Source organism: Triticum dicoccoides, chromosome 6B (genome assembly GCF_002162155.2).
Source record: "Triticum dicoccoides isolate Atlit2015 ecotype Zavitan chromosome 6B, WEW_v2.0, whole genome shotgun sequence".
NCBI lineage: Eukaryota > Viridiplantae > Streptophyta > Magnoliopsida > Poales > Poaceae > Triticum > Triticum dicoccoides.
Window position 1 is genome coordinate 51,166,028 of NC_041391.1, and position 11,537 is coordinate 51,177,564.

Sequence of the window (11,537 nt, forward strand, 5' to 3'; positions counted from 1 at the left end):
GACACACACACACAAAATGAGGGTACTGTGGCATAATGTGATAATTTTGACTTTTTTTATAAAAGCATAGGCATTCACATACCAGTAGACTAAAAATCTGAAAAAAAAATCAGCTTTTTTATTCTATCTTCAGTTACCTCAAGTTTAGTTCGTTACCGTTGAGTTCTTCTTTTGAGGGAGAGAGAGAGAGAGTCATTACGTCTGAACCTTGTTACACAAATCACCATCACTTAAGGTGTTCTAACACAAGACATGTGTTTTCCAAAAAAACACATAGGACAGGTAATTATGCCCTTGCAATCTTTAGAGAAAAATATATTAGAGGGAGGTGAGTTTCTTCAGTTTTTTCTCCCGTTACCAAGATGTAGAAGCCCTCCATGATCGATTTTCCCGCTCCGGCAGGGTGCCGGAAAAGGCCTCTAGATAGGATCTCACGAGAACAGGAACTTCCGGCGGCGGAAAAAGCATTTTGGGTGGCCCTTTGTTGGTTTCCCGATTTTAGAGAATTTATAGAGTCGGAATTAGGTCAAAAGGAGAAACGAGGGGCCCACGAGGCACTTGGGCGCGCATTTCTGGACTTCGTTTGGTACTGAATTCCTGGAAAACAAAAAATAAGAAAAAACCAGCAACTGACACTTGGCACTAAGTTAATAGGTTTGTCCGAAAAAATGATATGTAATTGCTTTTAAAAGATCCAAGATTGATACTCTAATAGCATGAAACAATAAAAATTATAGATACGTTGGAGACGTATCATGGGAGTGCTCCGAGATTTGTGGAGAATGCTCTCCCGACATGGGAGTGCTCCGAGACTTGTGGAGAATGCTCTCCCGACATGGTTGACAAATATTCTGATGAAGCCCAAGAAAACTTGGAGCCTTAGTCGCCTGCCTGTCATGCCAAATGTTGATGGGGAAACCCTCCATATCAGGTTTTAAGTAGACCCCCTTTTGTGATTCGGTCAGGGGCTAAACCTCTTTAAGAATCTATGAACTATTGAGCACAAAGACATGGCTCGTGGGGGCATGTTTACTAAAATATGCCGTGTCGTGTCGACCCGCGTGCTGCACCCTCCAGCCCAAGCACGACCCAACTGCTATACGGGTCGGCACGACAGCATGCTAGGCATGCCATATCTGCTAGGCTAATGGCTTGCTAGGCTGTTTTTAGCCATATTTGGCCTATTGGGTTGTTCTTTAGGCCATAGATAGGTAAATAAAAACTTCTCGAAAAACTTAATGGGCTGGAGGCCCGCGATGTGCCGGCCCGCGTGCCCAGCCTCCAGGCCCTGGCATGCCGCGTGCCTGGCACAGCCGTTTTGCCCCTGTCGTGCCGTGCCAGCCCAGCTCTCCCGGCCCGTTTAGCCAGCTTTGCAGGCTGGCTGGGCTCGAAGCCCAGTACGTTGTTCACCTAACCCTAACGCACACGCGAGAGCTCCCAGTTCCAGGGTAGGGGCTCAGCTCCGCCGCCGGCACCATCTCCGGCGCTCAACCAATGTGATCCTATCCGAATCTTACCACGAACCCACGGCGATTCCGACGATGTCGCCCTTCGGGAAGGTCGTCCTCCTCTGCTTGGCCCTGTTCACCGCATGGCACCTCTGCTCGACCCTGTTCGCCGACGCGCCTCCTGCTCCTGGTGGCGACCCTGCGGAGGAGGCACCGGTAGCGAGCGACGCGGCCGGGAAAGCGTCCGGCCTGCCTCTCGCCAGGGAGGCCGGGGTCCGGGAGGCGGCCAGAACGGGGCGCAACTTCGTCGTCTCGCCGCTGTCCATCCACGCGGCGCTCGCGATGGTGGCCGCCGGCGCGCGAGGCGACACCCGCAGGGAGCTCCTGGGTTTCCTCGGGTCAGCGTCGCTCGACGAGCTGCACCGCTCGCCGGCGATCAAGCTTGTGGGCAAGGCTCAACGGCCTGACGCAGACGTCCTTCGCCTGTGGCGTGTGGGTCGACCAGAGGCTGGCGCTCAGGCCAGAGTTCACGGCCACCGGCGCGTCGCGGTACGCCGCCACGGCAGAATCCGTGGACTTCGTGTCAGGGGCCGAACTGGCGAGGCGGCGCGTGAACTCCTTCGTGGCGGACGCAACGAACCAGCGCATCCGTGACATCCTCCCTCCCGGCTCCGTCGACTCGTCCACGGCTGTCGTCCTCGCCAACGCGCTCTACTTCAAAGGGGCGTGGCGTCGACCGTTCGACGTCTTCACCGCGCCGTTCCACATCCCCGGCGGCACCACCGTGCGCGTGCCATCCATGACGACAGGCCGGTCACAGTACATCGCTCTCTACCCGGGCTTCAGGGCCCTCAAGCTGCCCTACAGGAACGACGGCGACCATGTGCAGCGGCAAGCTGCTGCATTCTACATGCTTATCCTTCTCCCAGACAGCGGCACTCTAAGCATCACGGATCTCTACGACAAGGCGGTGTCGATGCCGGAGTTCTTAAGGAAGCACACGCCGGAAGAGGAAGTTCCGGTGGGGCAGTTCATGGTGCCCAAGTCCAAGTTCACGTCTGAATTTGAGGCGTCCCCGGACATGCAGAAGCTTGGTGTCACCAGGGCTTTCTCAGGCGGCGACTTCTCAGGCATGGTGGGCGGTGGGGATGGACGGCTCTCCATCGGCGCGGTCTACCATAAGGCCACCATCGAGGTGGACGAGCAAGGCACCGTGGCCGCTGCTACCACGGCCATAGTCATGATGTATGGTAGTGCGCGTCCAAGCAAACCACCGCGTCTGGTCGATTTTGTGGCAGATCGTCCGTTCTTATTTGCCGTGGTCGAGGAGAAGACGAGCACAACATTGTTCCTCGGTCATGTGGTCAATCCTCTTGCTAACTGAGTAAAATGTGAAATCCTTTGGCTGTTGAATAGTAAATATTTGAACATTGGTCATCCTTGGAAGATTTGATCACTCCTGTCCTGGTAACAGAAATGTCCTAATTCGAGGAGTCAGGAGTGAGTGGGTTGGCAAATGCATAGCTTTAGGAAGAAATTTGATGTTCATCTGGTATGAGGAGGTGGGTGTGTTTTGGTTGCAAGAACAAGACTACTTGGTTTCGTTAATGAAATTGGGGAAAGGATAGCTTTCATTCAAAAAAAAAAAGGACTGAGTGCTGATCTCCATTACAAAAAAGTAAGATTATTGCTTGCTTTGCCTAAGAACTTGAAACAATATCAACTGGGACATAAGTATGACTTTGCAAACTGGCAACAGTCTGTCTCTTGGTAGTAGCCAAAAAAAAATTGACAGCAAATTTTCTTGTCCCATTTAAATTCAGGAGGGTCTAGCTACATGATTCCTGTCCCATTTAAATTCAGGAGGGTCTAGTTACATGATTCTCAGACAGGATTTGACAAGGCAGCTAGGCAGAGTATCTTCTTGCTCTGTGATCCGCAATTGGAACAAATCTCTGAGATCTTCACTCAGCAGTATCACTGTAGATCAATGAGGATCCAACATGAACGTAGAACTGTTCGGGCAACAAAATGGATGCTAACTAAGAAACTAAATTTTGTTCTAGCCGGTGAACTGGAGTACTTTTGGACAGGTAAGTCGGCAAAATGAATCGATATCGTAAATGCAACCAAGGTACTTCAACGACATGTTTATGTTCTGTCACATCTTTGTTCTATTTTCTTCAACGACATCATCTGCTATTTAGATTCAGACTGTAAACAACATTTTTTACTTGCTCTTTTTGGCAATATGATCGGTACATCTTCTGCAAACTAGGTTCAGTTAATGGAATCCACAAAATGGATGATATTGGACAAATAAACTATGTACAGAGAATTCCATATAGGTTTTACATGAGGCTGGCAATTCAGAAAGAGAGCTCTATGGAAAGCTAAGTTCAGCTCATCTTTCGACAATTTCCAACATTTTTGAAGTAATTCTTTGATGATGTGGTCACTCGTGTCCTGTTAACCCAAACGATCACCATAAAAAGAGATTATTGATTGCTTGCTTAAGAGTTTGAAACATTATCCAAAAGAGCATGTCCTGGATCAATGCCAGGGCACAATTAGGAGGAATTTGCAAACTGCTAACTGAATCAGAGGTGAAGCCTTGTTTCGACTGTGTTCAGCCAGTCACTTAGCAGTAGCCGGTAAAAAAAATGATGCTTCCTTTGACAGCAAGATTTCCCTTTTCATTTAGGAGGGTTTCATGACCTCCGTGCGAAGTAGAAGAATATCCAGGTGAACGAAATTCAGTTTATATGTCCAGAGATCTTGCTCTGTCATTAGTACTGAGTTAATATATGAAAAGATCAGCACAAAATTAGCCAAGGTGGAGATCATTGTCATTGAACTGGGAGCAGGCCTGCTAACTGCTCAGACAGAGGCAATTGGAAATAAAATATCTGAGGTCTTCACTCTTCTGTACTACTACTGTATCTTTGTAGATAAATGAGGATCCCATAGCACAAAGGAGAACAGCTCTGGCCACTGCTGGGAACGAATAGGCCACTTCTAGTGACTCAAACAATCAAGCAATCAGCGATCAGCTCTCTCACACGGCAGCGTTCAGCATTATGCAGAGTCCAGGTATATTTTGAGAGCATGGCAATTCTAATTATTTACTTTTCTCCATATATGGAATGTCACCTCTGATTGAAAAAAAAAGAGTCTAGGAATATTTTGGTTCACATCAACACATGATACACCAAAAGAAGGCATGGTAATATGACAGTATCTCCATTAATAACAGCTATAAAATGCGGTAACATCGATAAAAGAGGAGATAACCAGGTATTAATATGCATTCATAGAGATGCCAAGTAACATCTGTATACATGATATACAAGACTGCATGTGGTAAATATTTAGCTAGCCTGCAACTTTCTGCAGACATAAAAAACTAGTAGTTCCCTTTTTTTTCCTTCCATTTTATGTTTAAACCCAACAAAAAACAGTACCATGTCATTGTTGTGAATTCTGGTTCTCAGAATCACCCCCACCCCGCTCAAATTATTTACCACGGCACAGAACACTTCCTGTTGCGTCACATCTTCTTAAGTTTGGAATTAAGAAGGATGGCCGTTTGTTTGGATCACTGCACCAAAGATCGTCGAAGTCATTGGCAGTGAGGCAGGTGGCAGAAAAAAGAGAAAATGAAAATTGAGAAAAGCAGCATATTATTTGAAGAATGATTTGTCATCTTACTTGTCCCAACATGAAGATAGTATGCTAGCCACCAGTGGGTTGACCTCTTTGGGAATGCCTAGCCGTTTGCTCCGAAACCCAACTACTCCGACGACTTACATTGGATTCAGAACACTCCAAGGCGCACGCAGCGTTGCTAATTAATTCCCATAGGATCGCTCCAAAACTGTAGGCGTCGCACCTGATGCCAGCATTCCATCTTTCTATTTTTAGTTGGAGCATTCAATCTTCTATCAGCGCAAAAGATGCCATCCACTCCGACTGTAGGCCAACCGAAAATACAGTCACGACAGGCTATTCACAAAAGATGCACACCAGCTGAACAAGGAAAATGTAAGAAGCAAAAAATCAGAAGATATGAACAAAAATTTGCAACCAAATTATTTTGAATTTCCGTGATTTTTTTATTTGTGTAGAAAAACTTTGAATATGGGATTATTTTCTAAATTCCAAATAAATTCTGAAAGCACGAACATTTTTTGAAAATGAAGAATTATCAAAATAGCAAAAACTTGGCATGGTACCTGGGAATGGTGATACAAGGCCCTAGAAAAAATTGTGTCCATTTGAACGATGTTGAAAAATAGTACTCCCTCCGTCCGGAAATACTTGTCATCAAAATGAATAAAAAGGGATGTATCTAGACATATATTAGTTCTAGATACATCTTTTTTTTATCCATTTTGATGACAAGTATTTTCGGACGGAGGGAGTACTTTGAGACAGAACCTTCGGCCCAACCCGATCTTTTTTCTATTTAATTTCGTGAACATTTTCTTAAAGTCACAAACTTTTTTTTTGAAATTCATGAACGTTTCTCCATATCCCGGTACTCTTTTCAACTTTTACAAAGTTTTATAAAGCCCGTATATTTTTTAATTCATAAACATTCTTTTCCAAAATTGATGAACTTTTTTCAAATCGGCAAATGTTTGGGCGGCCGACGGGAGCGATGCCTTCGCCCGGTTAGGCAAGGCCTGAGCGTATTATTTTTCTATTCTATAATTTCATTTTTTTTCTTTTTTAATTTTTTTTCTCTTTTTGAACTTTGTTATACATTTTAGAACCTGTTTTGAAATTTGAAATATTTTTCAATTGCCAAAAATGTTAAGTTTTAAAATATTTTTTACAAAATTATAAAAATGTTTTGGAATTTCAAAACATTCACATTCAGTCGCCCCCACACCCCAAACACTCAAATTGGATTCATCTCAATGCTCTCCCATGTCATTCTTGATAGCTGGTTTGCAGTGACTAGACATAGCTCTAGGATGATCTGTATATGTGCCCAAGCCTGGATTCGATAAAGCTTCACCGAGTCCGGCCTATCGCTGCCATCATAGTCTTCAATAAGGAGAACCCTGTTTCGCTCGCCAAGGAAGAACACATGGATCATGAACAAGTTTCCGTTCACCTAGTGTATCTCTGGCTCAGACGCAAGCCTCCATGTGAATTTCATCGTGTCCTTCAAAGCAGGGGCGTAGGCACCCAAGCTGCCTAGGGCGTGGCCTGGGTCGTAGAGAGTCAACACTTCGTTGACAATAGCAAACAGTACCACATTATAGCTACAGTGTTCACTGTACCAACAAGGATGGCTTGGGTTGTGGGGAAATCCTAGCTACGTCACTGGTTGAAAGCATGTATGCTGAACGGATGCCTCATGTTTACTCTAGCCACTAAGAGCAATCTCACCGCCTTCATAAGCTTGTTATTAATCTCGTCATCACGGACAAAATCGTCGTCAAGTCCTCCATCCTTCAACTTCATATTCTTCATCGTTGCCTGCAGGTCTGCCTTGTCCTTACCCTCCCTGCTACCCTTCACACATGCCCCTCCCTCAGCCCCTATGAAGACGCCGCCATCACCCGGTACCTATTTCTGATTTGGTCTATGTTTACTCACGAGCCAGCAACATTGTGCCAGAGCACACATGCATGGTGCATGGAGGGGTAAACGAGTTCAATGATGATCATATAGATAACTCAATGATGACAAAAAGTAGACGAAGTACTTGAACCCTAATCATATAGAGTAGTTTTCTTGAGATAGAATAAAGCAATAACTAATATACCAATATAAAAAAATCCAAAGGGGCGAATTCAATTAATCCCGGCCATGAAACTAAGTGAATGCAAGGACCTAGATTGCTCCAAATATCAGCACCGCTGATCACATAATTAATACACAAATAATACCCCTCAAGAAAATACACAAATTATATCCTACCTAATTTATGTGCAATTAATATACTCCTGCCACTGTAGTGGTTTCTTATTTGAAAAATATTACTCCTTCCGTAAAGAAACGTAAGAGCGTTTAGATTATTAAAGTAGTGATCTAAACGCTTTTATATTTATTTACAGAGGGAGTATATCAGTACTCCATCCCAGTTCAAGAACGACCTGTCCACCAGTCTCTCCCATCCGGAACTGGACTCGAAGGAAGCCCATAAGCCCATTGTGCACCTAACCTACCTAACCCACGCGTCAGCTCCCACGGAGGGACTCCACCTGCGCGCCGCCGGCTGTCTTCGTCGTCAGATCGCCGGGCGCCGGTGATCCTGTCTGCGTCTTACCACAAACCCACGGCCATTCCGATGTCGCGCTTCGGGAAGACCGTCCTCCTCTGCTTAGCCCTGTTCGCCGCATGGCACCTCTGCTCGACCCTGTGGCCTCCCGGTGGCCACTCTGCGGAGGAGAAAGCTCTAGTCAGCGATGCGGCCGGGAACGCGTCGGGCCTGAGTCTCGCCAGGGAGGCCGGCGTCCGGGCGGCGGCCGGCACGGGGCGCAACTTCGTCGTCTCGCCGCTGTCGATCCACGCGGCACTCGCGATGGTGGCCGCCGGCGCGCGGGGCGAGACGCGCAGGGAGCTCCTGGGGCTCCTCGGGTCAGCGTCGCTCGACGAGCTGCACCGCGCGCCGGCGATCAAGCTTGTCGCCAGGCTCAACGGACTAAAGCAGACGTCCTTCGCCTGCGGCGTGTGGGTCGACCGGAGGAGGGCGCTCAGGCCGGAGTTCACGGCCACCGGAGCCTCCGAAAATATATATTAGAGCATATGCACCCAGGCCCTCTCTATCTAGCCATCCATTTTTTGCTTTAAGATTCGTGCAAATATATTTCTCTTTTTTGTTTCTCCCACATAGAATATATCTTGAAGTTCAAACCTATGCAACGTGACAAAGCTTTCTGAGTAGAATCTAGGATAAATCGTATAGATTTTTTTGTCAAACATAAATATACAAAATACGTTTTGTTTGATTAAAAATCATATTTTTAATATTTATGTCGGACAAAAAATTCTGAAAAATTTATCCTAGATTCTAGTTAGAAAGATTTGCCATCCTGCATAGGTTTGAACTTTAAGATATGTTCTATGTGGGAAAAGCAAAAAAGAGAAAATTTCATATAGAAACTTAGTTGTGTCGCACGGATCTTAAAGCAATATTGAAGAGTTAGGATAGGAGGGCCTCGGTGCACGTGCTCTAAAAATCCACGTCCCCCCGGAGCCTCGCGGTACGCCGCCACGGCGGAATCCGTGGACTTCGTGTCGGGGGCCGAGCTTGCGAGGCGGCGCGTGAACTCCTTCGTGGCGGACGCGACGAAGCAGCGCATCCAGCACATCCTCCCTCCTGGCTTCGTCGACTCGTCCACGACCGTCGTCCTCGCCAACACGCTCTACTTCAAAGGCGCGTGGCCTGAGCCTTTCGCCCTCTTCACCGCGCCGTTCCACACCCCAGGCGGCGCCACCGTGCGCGTTCCGTCCATGACGTCTGGCCGGTCACAGTACATCGCGCTCTACCCGGGCTTCAGGGCCCTCAAGCTGCTCTACAGAAACGACGGCGACCGCGCTGCTGCATTCTACATGCTTATCCTTCTCCCGGACAGCGGCACCCTCAGCCTCACCGATCTGTACGACAAGGTGGTGTCATCGCCGGAGTTCATCAGGAAGCACACGCCAGAAGAGGAGGTTCAAGTACGGCGGTTCATGGTCCCCAAGTTCAAGTTCACCTCTAAGATTGAGGCGTCGTCAGACATGCGGAAGCTTGGTGTCACAAGGGCTTTCGCAGGCGGCGACTTCTCAGGCATGGTGAGCGGCGGGGATGGGCGGCTCTCCATCGGCGCGGTGTACCATAAGGCCACCATCGAGGTGGACGAGCAAGGCACCGTGGCCGCTGCTGCCACGGCCATAGGCATGGAAGGTAGCGCGCTTCCAAGCGAGCCACCGCATTTTGTCGATTTTGTGGCGGATCGGCCCTTCTTGTTTGCCGTGGTTGAGGAGATGACGGGCACAACGCTGTTCCTTGGTCACGTGGTTAATCCTCTCGCTAATTGAGTAAAATGTGGAACCATTTGGTTGTTAAATGCAGTACGAGCAGGAGTGAGTGCTGATCTCCGTTGAAAAAAGCAAGATTAGTTCTTGCTTTGCTTAAGAGCTTGAAACGTTAGTATGACTTTGTAGGATAATTTGTTTAAGAGCTTAAGTATGACTTTGCTTAAGAGCTTAAGTCATACTAATGTTTGCCCACATTAGTATTCAGTCTGTCTCTTGGTATAGCAGCCAGGAACAAATATGCCTGCAAGATTTCTTGTCCCATTTAAGTTCAGGAATGGTTAGTTACATGACTGCCAGACAGAATTTGACATGTGTTCAGAGATTTTCTTGCTCTGTGATCAGCAACTGGAACAAATTTCTGAGGTCTGAACTCTCCAGCACTATCATTGTAGATCTATGAGGATCCTACACAAACGAGAACAGTCCGGGCAACCAAAAGGATGATGATGATTAAATAAACCAAATCTTGTTCTAGTGGAAACATGCAACAATTGGTGATTGCCCAATGGGTTGTTCTATAGAACTTGGCCTGATTGTTTGTCTGTACCATTTTTCTTTCTCATATGAATTCTGTTTTCAGGTATAATAATTAGAACCGCACTCTGCAGAAGAAGAATAGAGCCGAGCCCCTTGTCGACCGACCGATCGACGCCTGTTGTGTCTGTGGTGTTTAGGCAAGGCTTTAACTAGCGAGATTCTGTTGTCTTTCAGGTTGTTGACGTTCGTCATTGCCCGACGAAGCAGGCGAGCTTCCTTCACGACATGTCCTTTGTAGCGACAGACTGATGCTGGCGGTGAGAGTGCCAGATCAATGTCTTTTTTCTTCTTCCAGAAATTAAGATACGTTGCCGTGTTATACCTTCCTTGACTTGTTGGGAAAGTTGGAGTGGAAAACTTTTGAACAGCTGACTGGACAAAACTAAAAGATACCGTAAATGCAACCCAAGTACTTCAACAGACAGATAACTCAACAAGGAGAAGAAAAAAACGAAACAAAAGCATCGCTCAGGTGGGATGGGCTGGGATCTATTCTTTCTCAGGCCAAACTGCTACATGGGCCACTAACCCTTCTTCCAAGCTCTACCTGAGGAGGCGCTGCTGCATGTGCCTGCTCTACTTAATTAGTCCCACCTCGCCAGTTTAAGGCACGCTGGAGTGGTTTATAAGGCGTGCCACACCTGAAGGTATTACGACCTTACTTGAACAGGATCTGTTCTATAGGCTCGTACCGCTGCATCCTTTACCAATAAGGAGGCAAGCACTTCAGTCTGGTTGATGCATTCTGACCTCTGGGCCAGAGCGTGATTAACGGCCTGGATGCTCTTGATGTGAGCTATCCAATGGCTGTAGAGGATCGTTCCTGTGTCTCTACAGGGTGGCCTAGAGGTTGTCTGACAGACAAAAACATTTCTTTTGCATTTTTTCCCACCTCCTTTTGGCAATATGATGTATATCATCTGCAAAATGGATTCAGTTAGTGTTAGTTACTAGATTTTTTGCCTTTTCTCTATACTCCTTTTGGCAATGTGATCTATACATCATCTGCAAATTCGATTCAGTTAGTGGTAGCTACCAATTGTTTTTGCCTTTTCCCGAATTCCTTTTGGCAGTGTGATCTGTAAATCATCTGCAACGTAGATTCAGTTAGTGTTAATTACCCTAGGCAGCTTCAAATTCAGAGTGAAATCCATGAATGGATGCTATCAGACATAGAGGTGAACCCTTGTTTCACTTAGTAGGATGCCTTTGCAAACTGCCAATTGAAACAGAGGTGAACCCTTGTTTCAACTGTCTGAAGACCACAAATGGCACTTGAGTAAGATTGCTCTTGTATTCAGTCAATCTCTTAGTGGTGACCGGAAGAAAAATTGATGCTTCCTTTGACAGCAAGATTTGCTTCTTCTTTTTTTTCATTTAACAGGAGGGGTTTCATGACTGCAAGAGTACAGAATTTTATATGCCCGCGAGGTAGGAAAGTATCCAGGTGAACAAAATTCAGTTGATATGTCCAGAGATCTTGCTCTGTCATCATCAGTACAGAAATAC

At 46.6% G+C, this 11,537-nt stretch overlaps 1 protein-coding gene, 1 non-coding gene and 1 pseudogene across 2 annotated transcripts; all 3 read left to right on the plus strand.

The window, feature by feature from the left end:
- The first annotated feature begins 1,456 nt into the window (after window positions 1–1,456).
- LOC119321911 lies at window positions 1,457–2,861 on the plus strand (annotated as a pseudogene).
- A 4,821-nt stretch (window positions 2,862–7,682) lies between these two features.
- LOC119320198 (putative serpin-Z12) lies at window positions 7,683–9,491 on the plus strand. Its single transcript, XM_037594306.1, has 2 exons — window positions 7,683–8,182; window positions 8,659–9,491. The coding sequence occupies exons 1-2, from the start codon at window positions 7,756–7,758 to the stop codon at window positions 9,489–9,491; spliced, it is 1,260 nt and encodes a 419-aa protein (XP_037450203.1). The 5' UTR covers window positions 7,683–7,755.
- A 1,189-nt stretch (window positions 9,492–10,680) lies between these two features.
- On the plus strand, window positions 10,681–10,892 carry LOC119327166. The gene has a single exon (XR_005158439.1). It is a non-coding gene; the product is annotated as a small nucleolar RNA U3 (small nucleolar RNA).
- The last annotated feature ends 645 nt before the right edge of the window (window positions 10,893–11,537 follow it).

Coding starts and splice junctions, on each gene's coding strand:
- LOC119320198 (XM_037594306.1), top strand. CDS start 7,756: ATGTCGCGCTTCGGGAAGACCGTCCTCCTCTGCTTAGCCCTGTTCGCC. Junction 8,183..8,658: donor CAGGCCGGAGTTCACGGCCA/CCGGAGCCTCCG, acceptor ATCCACGTCCCC/CCGGAGCCTCGCGGTACGCC.